At 42.2% G+C, this 25,817-nt stretch overlaps 1 protein-coding gene across 3 annotated transcripts in view; it reads left to right on the top strand.

Annotated features, from left to right (window-relative positions):
- Positions 1–25,817, top strand: part of HECW1 (HECT, C2 and WW domain containing E3 ubiquitin protein ligase 1) — a gene marked incomplete at both ends in the record, with an annotated part of 620,984 nt that overhangs the window by 385,134 nt on the left and 210,033 nt on the right. For all 3 annotated transcript variants that reach the window (XM_079711607.1, XM_079711606.1, XM_079711608.1), the window contains one exon: positions 2,995–3,102. In XM_079711607.1, coding sequence (XP_079567733.1) covers positions 2,995–3,102 — 108 coding nt within the window. The remainder of the gene's footprint in view (positions 1–2,994; positions 3,103–25,817) is intronic.

Genomic DNA, 25,817 nt, shown 5'->3' on the forward strand with positions numbered 1-25,817 from the left:
CAGATGCAAATTTGGTCCCTTCATTTAGATGCACCTGTGCAAGTTTGGGAAGCTGGGTCGTTCCTCCTGATGTTTAGCCTGTGGTTGCCACAAGCATGGCTCTGAGAAATTAAGCTTTTCTATCACGGTGTCCTAGCGTCCCCTCACTCGCTTCCTGGCTGTGAACAGGCAGCCCTGTGTTGGTGGCAGGAGCCTACTCAGCTTGTCACTAGCTGGTCACTCTCTTTGTGGGTGGAGAGGCAGTTGCTGAGGCTGTGCCTAGCATCCATTTATCTAGTACCTAATTCTCTGCATAAAATCCCTTAGTGCATAAAATATCTGGTCTGATTCTGTTCCTGCATCTGACCCTGACAATACACTTGGATTCCCAAGCAGATTAGTAACTTCTAACAATTGGCAATACATGCCTTGGGGGAGGGAGCTGGCCTCTCAGCACAGATGGTCCAGGCAAGAATACAGACTCTTCTATTTTCTTGTGTGATATTTGCTATGAAGTGTTACTGTTATAATAAAGGAATGGGATACTCATTAGGACCAACTGGCAGCCTCTGAAAACGTGCTTAAACCTGTACAGAGAAATGCATCTTGTTGTCTTTAAAATGTGTGTTACTTTGCCATTCTCTTTGGTTTTTTCTGATTCCTCCCACTTACTCACGCCCATCCTTTTTTCATTTGTGCCCTTGTGGTTCCTTGATATTTAACCCATTCTTATACCCACTATCTTCTAATGAAATTGCCTGTTTTCTTGAATAAATCCTCAAATCTATTCAGAACTTCCTGAGAACATAGGCCCTGTCTTGTTCAGCAGTATATCCCCAGGGTTTAGCATAATAACTAGAGTGGAGTATAAATACTCAATATACATTTAGCTAGTGCATGAATGAACACCCCTTTCTAGGTGTTACTCTATATGGATACCTGACCGTGACTATTAAAGTGAATATTCTGGTGATCAGAGTGGATAAATTCAGGAAAATACCTCTCCTTGGAGAATTGCCATAATGAGGTAAATTTCTATCTGGGTACTGAAGACCTAGAGAGCTAGGAAACATTATGCCTTTTCTTTGCAGAAATGAGGCAATTACTGTAAAAGACGTATTATGCAATCATCTTAGCAACCCAAACAGGGCTGTGAGCACACACTGTGATTATAAAGACAGACAAATTTTGCAAACAAGTGATTTTCCAAGGGATACAAACAGTTCCTGCTGTTAATGAGGCAGAGACGGTGTTACTCTGCCTGATCGTCTCGGCCAGAGAAGAGGCAGCCAAAAATGTGCAATCGACTTAGCAGGTCACAAGCATGTTTACCAGTCATCTCACGTAATCCACGCCCCCCACCCCCATGAGGTCCCAGTTATTACCACCCCCCATCTCGCAGATGAGGACCTGCAGCTGTAGAAATGACAGTATTGGTAAATGGCGCAAAGGTCCTTGGAGCTGGGTCCTTTCTCTATAAGCTCTGCCCTCTTTCACCTCCTCCTCTGTTTTCCAAATCCATCCAGATGCAGGAAGTAAACCTCAGAATACCTCAGCTGCAAAGAGGGCAACCATGACCTAGCCCCTCTCTGCAGAGCTGGGGCTCTGGGCCTCCCCTCGGGAGCTCCTGAGTTCTGGCTGTCCCCCCAACCAGCGCAGTGGATTTGGACTCTCAAAACATGGTTGTCTCACAGCTTCAGATCCATTTAGCTCAGATGGTTCCTTTCTGGGTGAAGTGGGAACTGCAAGGGCCCCATCGAAGATTAAGGTAAAATTCGTATCCCTGTCTTCGCCTGCACTGAGAACATGAGGTCTGGAACCAAGGGGGAGGCAGTCGGCTCGGTCTTCACAGATCTGTCCTCTCTAAGGATGCTGCCTTGCTCTCTGGGCACCAGCTTGAAGAAGGACATTGATGGGTTGCAATGTGACAAGCAGAGAAAGGGCAGGAGAGGGGAGGAGCACAGTCCCCACCCCCCGCAGCTCCTCTCAGCGCTCGCACAGGATAAGGTCTGCCCCCCTCGGGCCTTGGACACCCCATGGGGGCCTTGCTCCACCCTTCACACACCCACCCTCCATCCCCACCCCGGCAGCGCCTTCTCATCCCTCAGCTCTCCCCTGACCCCCTGTTGGCCTTTCTACTTGTAGCTTCTTGTCAGAGCAGTCCGTTCTTTTCCTTCCTCTCCCCTCTTACAAGTTGTAATAATGCACTTATTTCTTTACTTAGTGTTTAAAGTCCGTGTCCTCAGTTGTTTGTGGTTTTAGTTCAGAAAGGTTTTGCCCAACACCGTGGCCCCTGTACCTTCCCAGCGTGGCAGATGGTTGGATCTCGATAAGTGTCTGTTGAATGAACAGATGAATGCATGGCTGCATGAAGGATGGATGGATAAATTCATGGATGGTTCCCAAGTGTTGGATGTTGATGGGTGTCCACACTGGAGAAGAGATCATATAGGATGGAACCCATGAGAACAGGGCCCCAGATAGAAAGTACAATTGGATGTTTTCTTTATACCTCGTTCTCACACCCAAATAGGGACCAGTTAATGAAATATTTAGGATGGAGATTTTCACACTGAGATTCCTCAAGTGTAAGAGCTATTCAAAAGTGAAATGAGGGAACTCCCTGGCGGTCCAACAGTTAAGACTCTTGAGCTTCCACTGCAGGGGGCTTGGGTTCGATCCCTGGTTGGGGAACTAAGATCCCGCATGCTGCGCAGTGCAGGCAAATAAAGAAAAAAAGGGAAATGAACTGCTGTAGCAGCAATTTTTTCTGTTTCTGGAGGTGTTCAAGAACCAGTTAGATGATCACTTGCCAGGAGTGTTGAGGAGAGGGGAAGAGATTCCTGCGTTAAAATTCTAAAATTAGAATCCTCTGATTCTATGATTCCAGGTGCTTTTTCTTCTGTTGAGCTGGAGGTGGCATTAATATCCTTTGCTCTTTTATTATTTTTTCCTAAATCTGCTGTTAGCTGATGTGTTTCTCTACTCTGCTTTCTTTCTTTCCTGGGAATATAGATGAGGTCTTGTCGGAAAACTTTCTGGACTATAAGAACCGTGGAGTCACTGGTTCTCATCGGGGCCAGATCATCTGGAAGATTGATGCCAGCTCTTACTTTGTGGAGCGTGAGTACCTTTCCCATTCCTGTTGCTCGGGATGAAGCGGAATTCAACTGCTTTTTTCTTGTGCTGCATTGCCTCACTTAGAAATGTGCCATATGTAAAAGATGTGGATTGAATGAGGTGCTTAAAAGACAGTGAGTAGTGAGCTGTAGAGCAGTTGGGTAACAGCCATCCACACCAGCCCGTGGCCCTTAACTTTCTCTCCCTGGCTCCTCCAGGCACTTTCCAACTTTGTGATGCTTGTCCCTTCTGTATCCTGTTGTCCAGTTTGGGCTTTGCTTAACGCAGTTCTTCAAGGCTTCTTGTTCCCCAGTGTGTTGGGGAATTCCTCGGGATGGGAATGATACATTACTACCACCAATCTGTTTCTTTCATTCCTGATCTACTGACATTTCTGGATGTATAAACTCATCATCATGTATCTTATTTTATAGTTTCTAAAATTTTCCGCTCTCTTTGAAAATAAGTCATTTTTGCAGTTATGAAAGGAATTTTTCATAGGTCCCATACTGGTGCATGAGGAAATATCTACATGGGCCTCATATTTGCCACCCAAAGGAATGCACGGACTACCTATAATGTACCCTTTCCCCTCCCACATGGGTACTGGAGAGTGCTAAGTGCACAAATCCCTTCATGCATTTTCTGGTTCATAGCAGGTATTCATTCAGCATAACACTTCTGAAAGGAAATGGAATAGTCTATTGTTCCAGCTGCCTGGTTCTCAGAGGAAATGACACATGGCCAGGAACCTAAAGTTGTCTATTTTTTAAAAAATATTTTATTTATTCGTTTATTTATTTGGCTGAATCGGGTCTTTAGTTGTGGAACGCGAGATCTTTTGTGGCGGCATGCAGGCTTCTCTCTAGTTGTGGTGCGCGGGTTCCAGAGCATGCAGGCTAAGTAGTAGTAGCGGCACGCAGGCTCTTTAGTTGTGACATGCAGGCTGAAGAGCTCGTGGGCTTAGTTGCCCCGTGGCATGTGGGATTTGACCAGGGCTTGAACCCACGTCCCCCGCATTGGAAGGCGGATTCTTAACCACTGGACCACCAGGGAAGTTCCCCTAAAGTTGTCTATTATCATTTGACTTGTAGCTCACGAAAAACTATCCTCTAGCATGTTTTGCTCCCATTCTTTTCCAGATGAAAACTCTCATTTTCATTCACTTAATAAACATTTTATAAGACCTACTGTACTCCAAAGAATAGAGATTGGAGATGAAAGCCTCAGTGTCTGTCCTCTACTTATGGTGTCTCTGCTCTGGGAAATGACAAAAATGCCCCTTGTTTTGCATTCGCACGTGCAGAATGAGTAGACAGTCAGGAGGTTTGATACTATCAGATGTAGAGGCGACAAGACTTTATGTTATGTGGTTGCTGACCCTTGACTTTGTGTTAAGCATGATGAAATTCCCAACAAGAGAGTTCCTTTTCCTTAATACTTACCTCCCCAACTCTGGCTCTTCTGCACTCTAATCCATCCTGCATGCTGATTCCAGACAAAATGCCTTAAACGCAATCCTGCTACCATGTGCCCCCAAGCCTCATGGCTGCGCTTTCATGCTACATCAGCTGAAACCTCTCTGCCCAGCTGCCAAACCCCAACAAAACTCACCACATCCCTCAATCCTACTTCTCCATCCTCCCCAGCTGGCCCTCCTTCGCCCTAGTCATGCCAGCATCTTCCCCTATCCCACAGATGGCATCATTTATCACAAAGAACATGGCCAGGCTTGATGTGGGGATAAAGAGATGGGCTCCAGCTAGTGGTACCTAATATGACTTCCCAAATGCCAGTAAGAACAAAAGAGGTGAAAACTTGCAGTAGCGATGAATATTAGACATAATTGTTGACTGTATGCCCCAGTCTACACTGGAAGTTCAGTGGGAGAGTCCTTCCTTACTACATACCCATTTTGTTCTTTTGGGTTTTAACTAAATGAGAAATAGACATAATTCAGGGTCATAATACAGTATCAGCTCAAAATGGTGCAGGCATAAACACACCTTGAAGGGTTTTTTTTATCTTTTTAGAGTCAAGGAAATAAGTATTAAGGATAATATGAAACCTCATGACTCTGTCTTCATTCTGCATGAGCCAATGTGAAAAAGTGGGATTTGTGTGTAAATTAATCTAGCACTAGTACCATTCCTTTCAAGGCAGTTCTCCAAGATTTCTGGGACATATAGAGCATTTCCTGTACATTCAGCTCAAAAAACAAGCCATTTAACATAATTATCTTCATGAGCAGTATGAAGACACACTTTAAATATCATTAGACAGGTATTATAATGTAAAATCAGCTCTGTAAAATACATAAAATGTTGTCATAATTGAGTGAAAGTGTATTCAAAGTTGGTGAAGTTCCAACGTCTTAGAATAAACAGATAGTTTGCCAAGTCATATTCAAAATAACTAAAAGGGGCTTCCCTGGTGGCGCAGTGGTTGAGAGTCCGCCTGCCGATGCAGGGGACACGGGTTCATGCCCTGGTCCGGGAGGATCCCACATGCCGTGGAGCATCTGGGCCCATAAGCCATGGCCGCTGAGCCTGCGCGTCCGGAGCCTGTGCTCCACAACGGGAGAGGCCGCAACAGTGAGAGGCCCGCATACCGCAAAAAAAAAAAAAAAAAAAAAAAAAAACTATAAGTTCAGCGCTTTAGAAAACTGACATGTTTTCAATATACCTCTTGGACTAGCGATACCTCAGTGCTTTCAGAAAATGGATGAATTTCCATTTTTGCAAATGTATCAAATGAATGAATAATATACTAAGAATGTATTTCTGTACAAATGTAACAATTTGTCAAAAAGTAAAAATTCATTGAGACAAAGCTTAATTGAGTTTGCAAATGATTGGACTGTGGACTCAGGGCACACAAAAAAATCCGATAAATTAAAACAATAGTGAATTATAGGAGTCTGAATGCATTAAAACTGTATATAATGCTTTTGAGTCTGAACGCATTCAAACTATATAATATGCTATAAAAATTTATATTTTTAATGTGAAATAATTTGCATTTTCAAACCTGTTTGATAGAACAAGTACCAAATTAAAGAACAGGAAGAGACTGGATGTACAGAATGTTCTAATGTAGCTATCAAAGTGTATGCAAATCAAAGCATCAAAGATCCTCTTGCTATAGTATAAAAATGCAGAATTCAGGCCATTATCCAGAAGGTTAGAGAAGTTTGTTACGAATCACAAATAAGCTCTTCACGGTCTCTAGGTAGTAATAAACACATTAATCTAATTGGTAAATTAGACGTTCTTAAAATAAAAATAATTTTATAAACTTTGAACATTAAATCTTGAAGTACAACAGAAGATCATTCTAAGTGGGATTTAAAATAATAAATGAGGTTTTGTTTTGGTTTTTCCATTTTTCTCTTTATTTTTACCTTTTATTACTTCCTTTTATGAAAGTAGAGGTATATCACTGATTGCCTGGGATCTATTCTAATAGCACATTTCTTTCAGAGTTATGACTCAATTTAGAATTAGGTAATTGCTATTGATTTATATGATTTTTTAAAGGTCTGATTAAATCAGATTTTGAAAGTACCCCCAAATTAGAAACATTCAAAACAGATACTTTCTGTATTCTCCAAGAAGCTACAAGCATGATAAAATACAAAAGAAAATAACTCCTGACTCGTTTCCTATAGTCCCTGCATAATTTCTCCCTGGAGGGCACTTGGCTATTTGACTATAGTAATAATTGCTGTAATATGAGAACTGTAAAGATGCAAATTTTAACACTGACAAAAGAAAGAACTAGTGAAATTTTAGCTTTACCTATCCTGACAAAATCTTACAATGTTGTATTGTTATAATAACTCACATGTTATATTCTAATGCGTGCAGTTGGGCTCAGCGGGCCAGTCTCAAGCCTTCAGGAGCTACCACAGTCTTTGTTGACTGTGTGCTCCCAAAACAAACTTATGGTTACCAGGGGGTAAGTGGGGGGGAGGGATAAATTGGGACATTGGGACTGACATCTACACACTACTACCTATGAAATAGATAACTAATAAGGACCTACTGTATAGCACAGGGAACCCTACTCAATACTCTGTAATGGCCTATATGGGAAAAGAATCTTAAAAAGAGTGGATATATGTATATGTAAAACTGAATCACTTTGCTGTACACCTGAAACTAACACAACATTGTAAATCAACTATACTCCAATAAAAGTTAAAAAAGAAAGAAGTCCTTCAGAATCAGGGCTTGCCTTGCAGAGAGGTATTGATTCTGCCTGGAAGGTATCTTTATTTTGATCTCTGGCCCAGACCTGTTACGTGTAGTTCCCTGTTCATTGTCACTCCCCATTGCTAGCAGAAACAATAGAGTAGTGGGTCTGGAAGGACAACGGATTATGGCCAAGAGAGTTTCTCCCAAAGGGACCACCTTTCTCTACCCACCCTTGTGTCAAGTCATGTAATCACGGTCATGATCGCAGCCTTCTCACAGCTGTCCCGGCATAAACCAGAAATCTGCAATCATTTTGACTGCTCTGTTTTGCCGTGGCTTCCTGCCCACTCCGTACCACTGGTCGTGCATCGCCTGCAGCTCAGACCCTCAGGTTCAGCCCCTTCCCCATCTCTTCCCTCGCTTCCAGGTTCACACTCTGACTGCTACCTGCTCTGATTTCATCACTCCTTGCATTTGTCAGAAGAGCGAACCTCAAACCCCTTCTCAGTACATCATTTCCCAATCCTTTTCCATCACGTCCTCCCAAATTAAAAAATAAAACACAGTGGCCCCTGATTACACATAACAGCAAATCTAAGCACCTAGTCCTGCTGTAAGTTTTTTTTTAATTTTTATTTTATATTAGAGTATAGTTGATTAACAAAGTTTTTAACAACACCCCTTGAGAGTGGCAAGGTGAAATATACACAGGTCAGGGGGCAGAGTTTGCCTCCTTTCCCCACCCTTCAGCAGGTGGCTTCCCAGTGAGAGGCCCGTGGGCTCAGTATCTACCTGGTGTGGCCCTTGGACTCCAAGGCTCTGTTTCTTCATCTCTAAAAGGAAGTTAATGTACAATCCCCACAGGTGACCCCGTGAAGACTGAGAAAGCACACGTGAAGGGCCAGGCACGTGTCTGGTACAGCCAGGTGTGTGGTATAATGAGAAGGCTTTGAATTAGGGATTGCAGTGCATTTCTCCTCTGGGAATGGACATGGTGGTGTCTTGGTGACAGCCGTGAACTGAATGGCTTATTCTGGGAGTTTCCTGTGGGGAAATCCTTTGCAGGATTTTTTTTTGCAAAAAAAAAAATCCTTTGCAACTCCTTTTTGCAAATCCTTTTGCAAATCCTTTGCAAAAATCCTTTGCAACTCCAAAGTTGGAGACGGATGGGCACTGAAGGAAAGCAAGGCTCCAGGAGAACTAGCTGACTCCCCTGGTTAGCACTTTTGGCTGGTGCTTTCTCCTCTGCAGCAATGCAGCAGAGCCAGGACAAGCCGTGCTAGAGCCAGAAGGCCACCCAGATCTGCCCAGAGCAGCCGCAGGGATCCCGTCACGTCAACAATCCAGATGGTTCAGGTGACACGTTGGTATAGCTTTTTATTTGAACCTGGACATATTTCCACCAGGACTGCTCTGGTTTTAGAACTGGTATGGCTAAGAACTGCACTGTGGGCTGCCATTTTCAATCACTGTTTTGTTGTTCCCGAGGATCTATGTCTCCTTTTCTACTGCAATATATGTTTGAGTCATAGGCTCTGTGAAAGTCTACTTGGAGAGACTAAATTGAAAATGTGTATCATAATCTTATGACAGTCATACCACTTCACAAAGGTGTTCCTTTAGGAACAAGTGCGCCTCCATAAATATTTGCATGATAATGGCTATTTTATTGTTATGCCATCTTAATTTTACTATAGAATTCCCTGGAAGCCATGACTACCCCCATCGCTTATCCAGGTTCACACTATCCTAAAGAGAAACCATGGTCAAAATTGCACTCTACACAATCATAAAGTAATTTCAGTATTGCTTCTGTTCTTACTTGTCTTTCTTAAATCTTGAGAAAAGAGTCTACAGTTCACAGCAACACTCCTAAAATGCATTTCCTCTTTCACCTGTGTCCTTTTGCCACACAATTCCCCTGGTGTTCTTCCCCGCTAAACTTCTCCATAAACCTTCCTCACCACATGCCAGTTTTCTTCCTTCCTTATTTCCAGCACATTTTGCTTTAAAAGCCTAAATGAAGCAATCTTGCTAGAGAGAAGCCTCCTGGAATGGTAGAAGGAGGAACCCAAGCCACCAAATACACAATCACTCACACTTTAGCAGACCAGAGTGAAATGGTTGGAAATATTCATACAGTAATAATGTCTGGGCTGCCAGAGGCCAACATAAAGGTGCAGTGGTTCTGACTGAAAGGGACCAATGAGAAAATGGAAGTGTTGCAGTGGGAGGGCAGGGGTCCAGGTGGGAAGACAGGACATAGGAATGAGGGGACACACACAGCAGGCTCATCCTCAGTTCACCCAAGGTGAGGAGCCCAACTGTTGTGTGAAACCATCTCTTACTAGGTCAAATAGTCCATTACATCTGGGGCATCAAAATGCATCTTTAGTCCATAGATTAAATATCAGACCATTAAAGAGTGACTAAGAATTTTTACAGAAAACAGCTAGAAAGATACAACCAAATCATTCAGTTCAGATTTGCAGCAATATAGATAGAGCTGACTTCTAGTTTGATGTGTGTCAGATTCTCCCAATGAGATGAAACCTCTAAACCAGCATAGAAAAAGGGTCAAAGGCCTAATAACCCAAACTGAGACTTTTCTACATTTACCTTGAGTTTCCATTTCAGTAAGAGAACATACAGCCTCACCTGCCTCTCTGAAGCCTACAGTGCTGGAGGCCTGCTGGGGACTGTGCTGGTCTCCAGGGACTCTGATCTAGAGGTGAAGGCTTGGTCCCTGCCCGCCGAGGCTCTCACATTGCAGGAGGGGGAACAAGCACCTCCTTCTTTTTGTCCTGTGTCAGTGAAGGGGACCACCAAACCTTGCTTTGGGGCCCAGAGTTGATCACCACCCACGGATAAGAGGAGCCAGTAGGTGGACTTGGCCAGTGGGAAGGAAGGACTGGCATTGGGGGCCAAGACGTAGAGAGATCATTCTAGGCAAGGAACAGCACTTGCAAAGGCATGAAGGCATGCAGAGGTGAGAGTTGAGGGTGGAGTCCTGAGAAAAAGGAAGAGAAGGAGAAGGAGGAGGAAGGGATAGAGGTTGAGGAAGAGAGGTCATTGAGTGTGGAGGGTTAAGTATGGCCACAGGTTCCTTGGCATTCCTCTCATCAAGAGGCCCGGTCCCTGTCCCCTCCCCTTGGGCCTGGGAGGGCTCTGTGACCCTGCCCTGGTTTCCATGCTGAAGTGATGCTGTGTAGCTTCCAGGCCGGGCTTTCAGAGACTGGTAACTCCCACTTCCTATCTCTTAGAACACTCGCTCTTGGAGCCCTGAGACAGCTGTGCTTTCACAGTGGCCATGTGAAAGTTTGCATGGAGACAGCTGCTCCAGCCATCCCCACCCAGGGCACAGCAGAGGGCCAGCCCAGCTGTTACCCATGGCAACAGCATGCAAGACAGCAAGGGAAAGCTGCCCAGCTGAGCCCAGTCACCCCACAGAACTTTGAGAGATGATAATACAGAGATGTTACGTTTGGGGTTTGATTGTTACACAGCAGTAGTAACCATAGCATCAGGGGATCCAGATGAACAGGGCCATGGAAGTCAAAGGTGGGAAAGCTATCAAAGGGAGCATCGTCAACAGGACCTGGTGAGTGCCATCAGAGGACTCACGGGACATGTGGTCTAGCATTGCATGGCGGAGGGTTGGCACATGGGGCTTGTGGTGATGTATGCCAAAAAAAATAATTTAAGGAGCTGATGAGAAAGACTGCAGGCTGAAGAGTTAGAATGGCCAGTTCAGATTGATTCTGGTCTGGGCCATGAAAGTCCCTAGTCCCAGGAAACCTCTCACACAGGAACAGTGAGGGCCCCCCAGTAAATCTGTGTCTACAGAGAAGAGGCAAAGTGTGTGAAGCATCCTCCAGGACGGGTGGCTGTGAGAGTGACTCTGAGGGGGCAGCATGAGAAACAGAATGGAGATGGGCTTGAACATGTGTAAGGACTGAATGCAATGAGCCTACAAGTAAGTGCTCTCCTTTATTTAGGATATCCTGTGTCCACTTCTTGGCAAGGATCTTACATTCTTTAAAATTTTTTTTTATTTTTATGCAAGTTTTGAAGGTTACTTTCCATTTGCAGTTATTACAAAATATTGGCAATATTCCCCCTGTTATACAGTACATCCTTGAACCTATCTTATACCCTATAGTTTGTACTTCCAACACCTCCCCCCTATATTGCCCCTGCCACTGGTAACCACTAGTTTCTTCTCTATATCTGTGAGTCTGCTTTTTTTGTTATATTCACTAGTTTGTTGTATTTTTTAGATTCCACATATAAGTGATATAATACGGTATTTATCTTTCTCTGTCTGACTTATTTCACTTAGCATAATGCCCTCCATGTCCATCCATGTTGCTGCAAATGGCAAAATTTTATTCTTTTTTATAGCTGAGTAATAATCTATTGTGCATGTATATATATGTATACCACAGCTTCTTTATCCATTCATCTGTTGATGGACACTTAGGTTGTTTCCATGTCTTGGCTATTGTAAGTAATGCTGCTAAGAACATTGGGGTGCATGTATCTTTTGAATTAGTATCTTTATCTTTTTCAGATATATACCTAGGAGTGGAATTTCTGGGTCTTATGGTAGTTCTGTTTTTAGTTTTTTGAGAAACCTCCATACTGTTTTCCACAGTGGCTGCACCATTTTACATTCCCACCAACAGTGTACAAGGGTTCCCTTTTCTCCACATCCTTGCCAACATTTGTTATTTGTAGACTTTTTGATGATAGCCATTCTGACAGGTGTGAAGTGATATCTCACTGTGGTTTTGATTTGTATTTCCCTGATGATTAGCAATGTTGAGCATATTTTCATGTGCCTGTTGGCCATCTGCATTTCTTCTTTGGAAAACTGTCTATTCCATTCTTCTGCCTGTTTTTTAATCAGATTGTTTGGGCTTTTTTGATGTTGAGTTGTATGAGCTGTTTATATATGTTGTATATTAATCCCTTTTCAGTCATATCATTTGCAAATATTTTCCCCCATTCAGTAGGTTGTCTTTTTGTTTTATCAATTGTTTCCTTTGCTATGCAAACCTAATTAAGTTTAATTAGGTCCCATTTGTTTATTTTTGCTTTTGTTTCCACTACTTTAGGAGATGGATCCAAAAAAATACTGCTGTGATTTATGTCAGAGTGTTCTGCCTATGTTTTCCTCTAGGTTTTACAGTATCCAGTCTTACATTTAGGTCTTTAATCCATTTTGAGTTTATTTTCATATATGGTATTAGAGAATGTTCTAATTTTATTCTTTCACGTGTAGCTGTCCAGTTTTCCCAGCACCACTTATTAGCTGCCTTTTCTCCATTGTATATTCTTGCCTCCTTTGTTGTTGATTAATTGATGTGGGTTTATTTCTGGGCTTTCTATCCTGTTCCATTGATCTATGTGTCTGTTTTTGTGCCAGTACCATATGTTTTGACTACTGTAGCTTTGTAGTATAGTCTGAATACAACCTTTTATTTTATGCTGATAAGAGCACCATGAGCTGGGTGCCATCACCATTGCATTTGAGGAGAAAACAGTCTCAGAGACATGGTAGTCTTTGTGGCAGGTGGTGGAGCTGAGATTTAAACCAGGCTTATCTGCTTGTGCTCGTCAGCCCAAGGGAAGGGTCTATGGGCATGCTGGAGATGCGGGACACAGAAGGGACGTTTAATGAACTGAGGCCCATGAGGAGTTGGAAGGAACAGGATGCAGAGAACAGTTAAGGAGTCCAACATTTCCTGGAAGCCCTTGACCCACTATGGACTGCCAGTCTGAAGTGTGGGTGGGGCAGGATGGGGACAGAAGAGAGGGAAGGAAAAAAATGTGTTATGCTGACCACTCTATGGTGCCCCTTTTCCTAATCAGAAGGTAAAGAAGATGACACAGGAAGAACTCAGGAGTGATTTTCACTTATACAGATATGGTGGGGTCAAATTAGAACTCTACAGAACAGTTTCTCTCCATCCCCCTCAAAGCCACTCAATACATAGAATGAATCTCTTTTACTGTAAGTTGCAGACACATGGAGCTAGAAACAACCAGGGCTGCAGAGGCCCTCCATATCTCTGCCTCCAGAGAGGGCTTCAGCAAAATAAGGAGGGAGTATTGTGCCCATTTTAATCTTCATGAGATGGGGACAAAAGCTCTCTCATAAAGGCCTGTGGCAGGCCAGGGCAGACAGAGGCCAAATTGGCAGGAGAGTATGTGGGGCAGACAAGAGAAACTGACCTAACTAAGATGCCGTGTCTGGACCTACAGTCAGGTATCTGAAGGGCATAGCAAGCTCATTGTCATATGTCCAATTAGACACGGCAGATGGGAATGAGGTGGCTGCAGCCATCCCAGGAGGGTGGCCTGTGCTTGTCCCTGGGGAATCTGTGCGTGACTCACAAGATCCCACACCTGGGCTGTCATTTGGGGTAAGGCTGCTGTCCTGAATAGAGGACTAATAATAGTAATAGCAGCAACTAACTATCTCTGAGCTCTCCCAATGTGCCAGGTACCATGCTGAGTGCCTCATACATCTTGCCCCATTTAATCTTCATGAAAACCCTAGGTGGCAGGGGGTTTTTTTTCCCCTTTTTTAATAAGGAATCTGAGGTCCAGGAAGATAAATGTAACTGGTCTAAGATTCACAAGTAACAAACAAATGGTGGGGTCAGGACTTGAACCCAGGCAGTCTGACCTCTGAGCCTGCTCTTTAGCCACCATGATGTCCTGATAAGACTAAAGTTGGCCAGAGGGTCCCCACCACTAAGGTGGAGATTCGGTGCAGAGTTCTGATCCCATGGAGGGCTGGATACCAGGTAATACATTAGATAGAATTCTGAAGTTGGAGTCAGTGCTGGGGGCTTTCCTCCCGGAGTGATTGGCAAGGAAATTATCTGGGCATCAAAGTGGGAACCCATTTGTCACTGGGCTAGCAAATCCTTAACTAGAGGAAGGAAAGTCAAGATGGTTAACATGGCCTTCCTCCCCTCCAGATGAGTCTGAGTGGGGGGCTCCATAGTCCCCACCATAAAGAGCTGTGAGAAAGTCAAACTAGAAGACAGAGGCTATCCAAGGTTTCAGTCACTTCCTCCCACACAAATCCAGAATCTCCTTCATTTCAATGTATTTGTTAGATGTGTATAAATCCAATTTGTGTACACATTTTTTAAAGTATTACTTATTCCCTCTAGAAACTTTGAGGAAAGTATCAAACATCATAATTTCAGCAAAAATAACATTTTTAAAGATTTTTGTTGTTGCTGGTAGCACCTCCCCTTAGAGGGGTTTAGTAAGTATTTATTCAGTTAATGAATGAATGAATGAAGCTAGTGCTCAAAACACCTGTGCAGGAAGCAGGAGACTTGTGCTCAAGGGCTACAACCATCATGTCTTATCTTTCCCACCGATGGCCCCTGAGCCATCAGGACAAAGAGGCAGAGAAACACAGATGGAGGGCAGAAGCCAGGAGGTCTCTGGTCAGACCCACAGCAAGAGGGTACCACAAAGAGAACAGAGTCAACTAACCTACCCAGCTTCCTGGAGTATGGAGGTGGCAGAGAGGTACCACCTTTCAAAGCAGAGGACTCTGCTCTCTAGTGAACACAGCCCAGTCCACACTGGAAATCTCACCAAACACTGTAGCACCTCCTCCCTTGATTCGGGCCCAGGAACTGGACGCTAGAAGAGCCGTGGGAAGGGGGAATCTTCCCTTTTTCCACTTCATTCTTCTCTTTTGACCCCCTGAGCCTTTCAGCCAAGTCTTTGGTCATGCACAGCTGCAGAGTTCTTGGTGAGGACAGAGAGCCACAGAGGTCAGGGTGGTCCTGCCTGCACACCGTGTGGACCTTCCCGGACACTCATCACTGCCCCCATACGTACCTGGAGCCAGTTCAGAGGTCACCCCCAGGAGTCTCTGACATTAGCCAAGATAGGTCTCTAGTCAACTCCAAGGCCATTTTCAAATGGTGACAACTATACTGTCCACACCAGCTTTGGACAGCCAGGAAAGAGTTCAGAATCCAAATAATATGGAAAAAGTGAAAACTCCTCACAAATTCTCATGTATCACACTTGCCCAAAATTCCAGAGTTGACATGGTACCCAAGAATACTGCAAAACCCACCAACACCCACAAAATCGAGAAGATGCAAGCAATGCCTCATCCATTGCAGCAGCTGCTAATCTAAGCCATGTTTCCCTCTTTCCAAGCAAAACCAGAGTCTGCAGCAGCAGCTGGTCCATATTTATGCCCACATTGCTATTGCCAGCTGTTACTGGAGGGAAGAGGGCAGACAAAACGCAGAAAGGAAAAAGGAGCCAATTGTCTTTAACCTTCACCAGAATGAATGCCAGTTTCTCCCAGGTTGCTCAAGGCCAGTGAGCTGAAAATCCAAACCAGAGAACTCGTCTAATAAGTGGGGAATTGTGTCTTATGCTTCCATCTCCTTGGGAAAAAAATAGAGTTATAAATACTGCACCCTCTACCAGAGAATGACATACAGGAAACACTCCTACTTTTATACAAAATCTATAAATTTGAGCCCATAGACTTAAAGCCTTTTCATGGGACTCCTATTCCTTATATTTAAGACCTGTTAGTCTCTTTCTCTCTCCATGAATAGTTACCCTTTGAAAAATAGAGATTTATTTTACAGTGTGAGTTTTCTGTAACAGAGAACACAAATTTCTAGTGAAAACTAAACCTTTAAGACCCAGCTGAGCCTTTAACAAAGGAAAAGATAAGTAGTAAAAGAATATGAAATATTTTTCAGAGGGGGAAGAGTGGATTATGTCAAACTTAAAAAATAATAATAATAGAAGGGAAACAGTAAAAAGAGTACGGGAACATGGAAAAGAAATAATAGTTAAAATAACCTACGATTAGACTTCATCCTTTTCACTAGCCTAATCATCGGCAGTTCCCAAATTGGAGAAAAATACAGGCAAACTCAATGTTAAGAAACATCAAGACCAGTTAAATGGAAGTCCTGGGTACTTGACACAGATGAAGTGACCACAGTGACCTTACAACAGTACAAAGGACATGCTTACAAGGGTTGGACTCTTGAAAAAAGACCCAGCCCGCTCTCCGGGATGGAGATGGGCAAGACTTCCTTCCGTCTCCATCTTTCGGCTCCAGCTCAGCTCCCGGCTGGACCTCCGGTGGGGTTTCCGGCTGCGCAGCCCCTGCAGCGCCCTCTGTCGGCAGGTCCCCGGAGGCCAAGCGAAGAGTAGCAGGAAGAGCATCCTCAGCGTGCTGCTGACACCGGCTGCGGCTGGACAACAGGCAGGAACATGGAACTCAGCAAAGAGATCAGGAAAGGTGTCCTGAGAGCCCTCATACGAAACACGGGAGGATGATACGAAGCTTATAGGACGCTCCAAGTTGTCAGTGGGCACCAAGCTAAACTGAGTGCATGATGGGAATAATTTCATAAAGCCTTGTTTTTGTACCTAGAGGAAGGGTAGAAGCGAGTAAGTGGTAGAGTCAGTACCATACAAGCAACAGCCTGAATTCGGTGTGCAGAGGGTCGTCTATCACCTCTTCCACCTCCACACACTTTCCTCCAGGACGGTTCTTGGTCATCTGGTATAGACACATCGCTGAGCCTACCCAGAAAAAGATGCTGAAATTTCCAGTTCAGCTGAGTGGCCTACACATTCTAGACAGAAAGGGAGCCCCTGCCAGCTGAACAAAGGCAGCACCGTTAACCTGCGTTAATAGTTCCCAGGTTTTACAGGATGGCATCTGTGCCTCCTTCATCACTTTTCTTCTCTAACAGCCCTGACACTAACCTGCCCAGTCAAAGCATCTCATGTCGGCAGACCCTTCCCGGTTGACCTCCACAAATCAGCCAAATATTCAAGATCAGTGCCTCCACTCAGACATGGTTTTTTTCTCAAGAGGCAACAATTCCAGTAAACTCCAAACCTGCAAATGTTTTTTTTTTTTTTCATGAAACCCACACCAATGGAGTGCAGTGTTCCTTTTTCAGAAAAGGAACTTGCTTGTTGTAAAGGCTGCTTTTTTGGTGTCAGAGATCCCTTAGAGGGACCCAGCATCCAGTTAGTGTATCCCAGGTCAGAATTGTTGACCTGAAACAAATAGACTGCCAGATATTTCTGCAGCAAAGATCATTTATTCAGGATCAGCAGAGAATTGCACCCACATTTCAGGGTCTGCAACCACAGTGAGCCACTTGCCAGTCCCCCTACAGCAAGGGCAGGAGAACACTTTTATAGAGAGGATAAGGAAGTCAGAAGGGCTGTAGTAAACAAAGAGTCCATGGCTTTTCATTGGCTGAGTCCTTGCCAGGAAAGCAGAGGAGGCTTTCTTCTTCCTGTTGGGCTCTGCTATCACCACAGGGCGAGACAGCTCCCCTTTCTGGTTTCCTAACTCTATTTAATGTAGATTTCTGTTTATTAATTTTTTATAGAATCAACTGCAGCTGAGAAAAGCAGCAGCCAATCCGATATGCAGCATGCCAGATGGCCTAGAATTTTTATATGTGCTTTGAGTTACCAAGTTCTACGTGCCAGGAAGCCAAAATGGTGGGTGGGTGGGTGCTCTCGGGGCCCAGAACTACAGGTTTGAGTGTTCCCAGGCTGCAAAATTCTGCCCATAGAAAACTATGGTCATTCAGCCCCATCTGCAGCTGACCACGTTAGTCCCAACTGAGCATCAAATTGTGAGAAACTTTAACCATGTCTCCTAGATTCCAAGGGAAAACTGGGCAGGGAGAAAAGAGAGGCACCCTGAGAGGAAAGGGGGAATCCAGGTAAGAGCAGTTTTTTCCCACTAGGATGGACTCCTATACTTCTTGCCAAGGAAGCCTACCCTTGAGGATTTCACCTTGTCATGCAGCCCATTCGCAAGATTAAAGCATGGTTGCCTGCTACATAACTCCAGGAGAGCCATTTCCATAGACTTCTGTGTGAATGGTGCCCTTGGAGTTGGTAACACCTCAGTCCTGTTAATAAGGTCACAGAATATCTGGTGACCACATATCAGAAATTATACCCTGCCTCGTACTACCATTCCTAAGATCTGTGTGTGGCCAAGGATATACCTGGTTAGCCCAAAGGGTTACTGGAACCCTCCCAGCCTCCTGAACAGCCATGAGTTTGAGCTCTGCCCTTCTTTACCATGAAATTGTGTTGTATCTCATGCTCCAATATCATGAAACCTGTTCATCAGTTACATCTTCTAAAATAGCCACCTGACATTCATTTGTGGCTCTCACTTCCATCCAGTTTTAAAAGGTGATATTCAAAATCCTCTCCCTGACTATAAAGGGTTCATTTAAAAGTCATGCTGAGATTGCATGCCCCCTCCACCCCACACTCTCAAAAGCCCTACTCTTCATACATCAGACCGACCCCCCAGTATATCCTCACACTTCTTGGCACCCAATCTGGAAAAGGTTGGCTAATACCTAACAAAAGTATGTACTTCCCAGAAACACCTCTGGAACACCCTCTAGCAAGTCAAGAGCTGACTCAAGACATATGTAATCAGCACAGGATATGGGGAAGGGTCTCCGTATGGCCCTCTGCCTTCACGCTAGGAGCCATACTTCCTACCTTCTGGAGCTCTTCAGTATGGTAGTCTGTCAGTCTACAGCCTTCTGGTTTGTGTCCTATCTCAGTTCCAGGCAACTCAGTCCTCCACCGTCTGACCAGCCATGACCCTCCCCTCCACTTGGACTGAAAAGCAGAGACCCACCCCAGTAAGCCAGGATTTGGGACAAAAATGTATGACAGAGAAGGCACTTGACTTTATGGTCTGTATTTGGCCTTGGAGGATATGTTGGGAACCCCCACCTCAGCCTGAATGCCCCAGGGCAGCTCCGAGACAGCTCAGCCCACTCCATCAGGAGGGAGGACTGCTAAGAGTGCCAGCAGCTGTGCAATACCCTGTTTCATTTCACATACACGTTAATCCTCTATGCTTCACTGGGCAGGGATTTTAAATTTTATTAGTCTTTTCAACGAACCAACTTTTGGTTTTCTTGATCTTCTATATATATTTGTTTTCTGTTTAATTACTTTCTGCTCTTTTTTTAAATTATTTCCTTCCTTCTACTTTCCTTGGGCTTAATTTGTTGTCCTTTTTCTAACTTCTTGAGATGGATTCTTAGCTCATTTTTTTCTTCTCTGTGTATGCATGTAAGGCTGTAAGTTTTCCCCTTAGCAGTTTGTTTGTTTGGTTTTGCTTTGTTTTGGTAAAATCCTAAGTGAAGCACAAAACACACATAGAAAAGGGCATAAATTTAAATGCAGAGTTTAGTGATTTTCAGAAAGTGAACACATCCATGTACACAGCGCCCAAATCAAGAAGCAGAGCCTAATTCACATGTCAACCTGTTCTGTTTGCCTCCTTCCTTCTCTCTGGGATCATTTTCCTCCTAACAGAAAGAGCTCACTTTTAGTATTGCTTTTAGTGAAAACTTACTGGTGATAAATCCTCTCCATTTTTGTTTGTCTGAAAACCTCACTATTTCACTTTCACTTCTGAGCAATGATTTCATGAGATACAGAGAATTCTAGGTTAGCTGTTCTTTTCTTCAGCACTTAGGAATGTCATTTCTCTGTCTTCTGAAAAATCAAGTTTAGTGTTTTTGTCTTTCCTTTGAAGATAATGTAGGTTTGGGTTTTTTGTTTGTTTGTTTGTTTTTTGCTCTGATGCTTTTAAGACTTTTCCCTTAGCCTTTGGATTTCAGGAGTTTAACTACGACATGCTTACAAGGGATTCTTGTTTTTATCCAGGCTTGAAAATAAGTTATTGTCTCCTCAAAAGTTGCCTTTGCCCCACCCATTCCACTGTGTCCCTTATTCTCTCCTCTGTCCTTTCCATCCTCTTTTCTCTCTCTTTCTTCAATCTGGATATTTTCAATCAACCTATGCTCCACTTTACTAACCCTCTTTCTGCTGTATCTGATCTGCGGCTAACCCCATGTATGGAGTTCTTAATTTCAACTCTTCGGTTTTTCAATAATTAAATCCCCATTTGATTCTTTTCTGTTGGTTCTAATTTTCTGACAAAGTCTGCACTTCATTTTCTGCATGTATAAATCATAGTTTCCTTGAGGTCTTTGTCTAATGACTTCAATATCAGGATCCTAGTTCCATTTTCTTTCTTGCTTTTGGTCATTTGCTTCTGTCTCTTATCATACTTGGTAATTTTCAGTTGCCGTAAACTGGGTGTGGAATATTGTAGATACTTTGGCGATGGCATCTTCCCTCAGAAGATTTTGCTCTCCCCTCAGTGAGGTTGTTGGGGTGCTGGTGGCCTTGACCCCATAAGAGGATGAGCTTAGTGGAGTGCAGTCCAGTCTTGGTAAGCCTCAGTCTCCCTTTAGCTAGCCCTCTTCCTAGAGATCCCTCTCCAGGTCTTTCATGGAGAGCCGAGGGTTTTCACCTGGGACCCTTCCCTGACTCTCCTTGCCAGGTCTCCTCAGTACCAAGAGACAGAAGATTTCGGCTCACTTTTCAGATGTTTTCATGATGCAGGATTCAGCAAATGTCTGAGGGGAAACCAGCTGGCTACTTGAGGTCTCAGATCCTTCACTCTGGCCCCAGAGGGCCACAGCAGCTCTCCCAGTTTCCCTGCCACCAGGGCAAAGGGACTGCAGGTAATCAGCTCGTCTCACCAGTACTCCCTCAACTAGAATTTGTGGTCCTTGTTGCTTCCATTATTCTGCAGTGCTTTAAATATTTTGTTTTAAAAAAAAGCTTATCTAGTTGGCAGCAGAAACATTAATCTGCTACAATTACTCTATCCTAGCAGGAAGAGGAAGGCTCTAATTGCCTTTTAGCAAACACTCCATATGTGGTGATCCCAGAGAACAGAAACACTGTCTAGGGGGTGATAATAACCAGCACTGAAATAGAAAACAAAAAGCATTTATTGGATTGTTTTTGAGTTTGGATTTGGCCTTGTAACACCCGAAATAAGTACTTCCCATAAAGTAAAGTTCTAGCATCATTTCACATAATGATTCATTTTCATCAATCTCCCACGTTTGCTGTGGTACCATATTTGAAGCATTAACATAGGATTTATGCTGCTGTTCTAAATAGGAAATTAGTCAAATAATATACAGTTCTTGATATTAAAAAGATGCACCAGTTAACACAATTGAAAAAAAGTTACAATTAACCATTTTTCATTCAAATAATCATAAGTTAACTATTAGAGAAACATGATTTTATCACATGGCAATTTTTATGTTAGGCAAATGTGGAATACCTAAAGATGCAAATATCTTCTCTGCTCATTCCAAATTTATGACTTTATTTTCTTCACTTATTTTCCAATTTTGTACAAAGTGAATATAATTAGTCCATAATAAAGCTTTCTATATCATTTCTGGAAGTGCAAATCCAAGTAAGATTATATCTTTACCAAATTACAAAATTTTGACAAATCAATATGATATTCTCTAATCTAATAAGGTGACTTTTTCTGTTAGAGTCATATATTACTTTAATGAGAATTTTACTACAAAAGATATCATCTGAGAACCAAATAGAAACACCATGTCTTTCAGGGCTGCTTATAGGAGAGCAAAGTTTTTTTGGTAAAACTTAATGTGGCTTATACACTTATATAATGCTCTTCTTTTGAATGAGGTATTGGATTCAAGTTGCTGAGATTAAATGTAACAGAACAAACGTGTGTAAAAGGTGACTGCTTCATTTTGGATTTGGTCTAAAACCAGGGCCCCCTGCGTGAAGCGCTTTAAAACTCTACCTTAATGAGATCCAGCAGGCAATATCAACTTTAAATTAAAATACCTTTCCAATGTTATATCTTTACATATGTAGTAGAATCTGCAATGTTAGATGCCTTGTCAATGCACTGACAAGTGCATTCCATTTGTTAAGAAGCCCTTCACCCTTCCTTTTGTCTTGATCAAAAGTCACAGCCTTTCTCTAAGCTGCTTATTTCTTAAAACCCATTTAATTCATATTTTTAAATAAAAAACCAAGTACAAACGAACATACTGCCATGTAGGATAGACTGGGAGGACCTCAGGTTTTATACTATTAATGTTGATTATTTCTTTGAAAGAACTGCTCTTGCTGTTTCCTCTTACTGAAGCTAAATGTCCTTCAGACTCAAAGTTTAATTTATATCTTATTATTGTATTGTTTCTTGATCTTTTTGATCATTTGAAGATATTGTACTTTCCATTACTCCTTCTAGATTACTACTGAAACTGTTTCTTTCACAGTGATGATAGCTTCTTGAGTTAAAATTGGGTTTCCTGGATTTTGAGGATGTGGTTTACATTTGTCTCACGTCTATTTTGCAAATGAAATATTCATAGACTTCGGTTCATTGTTCTTGCTAAAGAATGTTACTTACATAGATAATTTGGTTCCTTTTACACAAATAAGTGATTCACAATGGAAGACATTTTGCTAATGCACTGATCCATATGTCTGTCTAGGTCATCAACTCTGATCACACTTCCGTTCATGAGATTTGGGCATTTCTGCACTGCAGACATTGTAACGTATGGATAGTTAAAAACTTGCTATGAAGTTCAGATATTCGTGGTGCTTCAACCTGTGCAATGTCTGGATAGCAACAGGAGTAAGCACCTTATTCTTAACGAATACTTTTACCAGTTGCAGAATTCTCTGTTGGCAGTTATTTTCTTTCGACACTTTGAAGCTGTCATTCCTTTCCCTTCCATTGTTTCTGTTTATGTTGAGAAGTCGTCTGTCAGTCTAACTGTTGCTCCTGTGAAGGTAACCTAGCTCTTTTCTTCATTGGCTGATGAAGTGATCATTTTTCTTCTTTTTTGAACTTTTACAGTGATGTCTGGATGCTGTGTCCCTTCTGGATTCATAGGGCTTTTTGTATCTATAGCTTGATGTCTTTCATAAATTTTGGAGAATTTTTAACTTTAGCACTACTGTCTCTCTCTCTTCTCCTTTTGGATTACAATTTACAGATATTTTAGACCACCCCCTAGTATCACGTATGTTTATTATTTCTCTTCAATATTTTATATCCTTTTTCTCTGCATGCCTTATTCTGGATTTCTTTTTCTGACCTATGTTCCAGTTTCCTAAGTTTTCTCCTGTATTTTTTTAAATCTGCTTTAAACCCACCCATGGAGTACACTATTTCAAAATTGTAGTTTTATAGATCCAGAATTTTCTGTTTGGTTCTTTTTTAGAGTCTTCATTATTTGCTGATATTTTCAATCTTATATTTTATTTCTTTGAATGCTTTAAGTATATGATCATTAAAGCTTGTGTCTGATAACTCCAATATCTGAAAACCCTATAAGTCTATTTATAGTGCCTGGTCTTTCTATTGGTATTTTTACCAGTAGAAAAATACTCTGCATGTGCCTGATCAATTTTAGTTGAAAACTGGACACTGTAAATGAAAACTTATGGAGATAATTTGAGGCTTAGAATGGGTTATTTTCCTGCTGAGAGGATTTGCATTTCCTTCTGGGCTATACCTAGCAATCCAGAATAACCTCAATTGAATTTCAAGACTTAAAATGATTTGAAGAGCCAGGGCTGGTGTATTTCTCTGGTATCTGTTCTGCTGTTCAGGGCTCCAACTTGAATCATGAAGGACTCAGCCGAGTCCTCCTCTTTGGCAGGCTCTGAACTCTTTAAGTTTTTATCCCCTTAGCCCTGCAATCTGTCAAAAATTCTTTTCACCTTCCCAGCCTCTCAGTGCATTTTTCTGGAATCAACACAGGCCCCCCACCAAGGGAAACAGCAGAAGTTTTCTTCTTCTGGATCTTGTCTTCAATATTTTCCATTGTCTTTCTAGGTCTCTGATGTCCTCAGGCAAGGATTTCCAGTTTTAGGAGGAAACAATTACTGATTCCTAATAAAATTTGAATTTGAGATAAACAGTGAACACCTTTTTTAGTTTTTTGTCCATTGTAATAATTGGGACAGACTTATACTGAAAACTTATTCCCTGTTTATCTGAAACTCAAATTTAAGTGGGTGTCCTGTATTTTATCCAGCAATCCTACTTCAGGCAGATTTATTTCCATATTTTTCCAGCTTGTCTAGATGTTCTCTGAATTACCTAGTACATCATCACTCGAAGTGGGAGTTCACTTGTGCTAGCTGGTCAACAATCTAGCATTATTAAAAAAAAAATTTTAGAGACAAATTACCAAATGAAAAGTTAATATGTTTGCTTAAATCCTAGCTGCCATGAACTACATGTGTGACCTTGTATAAGTGGCCTTACATTTTGGCTTCATTTTCCTTAGATATAAAATAGGAATGATAGATGACATTTATTGAGGCCTTGTTATATGCCAAGTATTGTGCTAAGCACTTTTTTAAAAGGTTAATAATAATTACCTGTACTTCACAGGGATTTTATGAGGGCCAAATTAGAAAATAGTATGAATGGTCTGGTGCATACTAAGAGCTAATTAACTGTTAAGACCAATTTGTTATAATTTTTAAACTAAATCGAATATTATACTTACACCAGGGCTACTACCATCCTTACATACTGATGTCTCAAGTGCTACAACAGGCCTACTAATCCCTAAAAAATGGAGAGGAAGAAAAACAATAGTTTTCTTGTTTCTTTAAGTGATACTATAAGTAAAGTGAAACAGTCTATACTTTTTGAATACATGCCCACCCAATAAAAATTATAGTTGTAAACACACAGATTTGTAGAGGTAGAAACTTCAGTATTATGCCACTTTGTGAATGAGCTGGTCACTCGTGCCCAAATCTGAAAACAAATCATGTGCCAGGCAAAAGTAACCAAAATGTCATAAGGAGATTTATTTCAGGTCCACCATTAATCCACGAGATTTTAAGATGTCAACCTCTTCCTCTGGAAGGGCAAGGACTACACCCATTGGTGAGTGGAGCATGGGCTGGATTTCAACCCCCTACTCACCCCTTGGCTGGACAACTTTTGTAGGACGTACCTGAACAACTATACAAGACAGTTCTGTTGATCGTAAATGAATATACAATGAGGAAGGGCAACTCTTATGTGTTGACTACTTCATGCATACTAGGCTTCACACATTATTCCATTTGCTGTGTACAACAGCCATACATGAAACAATACATACAAAGCTGGCAATGGTATCACCATTCTACATTAAATCTAAGGCTCAGAGAATCTATATAACTTACTCTGTTAATAACGGGTAAGTCAAGAACTGGACTTACATCTATTTGTTCCCACATTCCTACTCTTTCCTTAGATCACTGTGCCTTCTTAAACTTCTGTTACTACATACATAATGACTCAAATAAGCAATAAAAACTATTATAACAGAAATGCCTTGTGTTCAGACTTTGAGAGGATTTTTGAATTATTATTATTTTAACTAGAGAAGCAGAGGAAGATAGAAATACCTACCATCGGTCCCATTAGATGAAGTATCTGAAATAATAACCAACAACCCTCTAATATTTCTTGGCCTTTGAACCTTGATACTTTTCTCAGAGGCAGCAGTAATAGCGAAAATGTAGCAATGT

The sequence above is a fragment of the Hyperoodon ampullatus genome (genome assembly GCF_949752795.1).
Source record: "Hyperoodon ampullatus genome assembly, chromosome: 9".
In the NCBI taxonomy this organism is placed as follows: Eukaryota; Metazoa; Chordata; class Mammalia; order Artiodactyla; family Ziphiidae; genus Hyperoodon; species Hyperoodon ampullatus.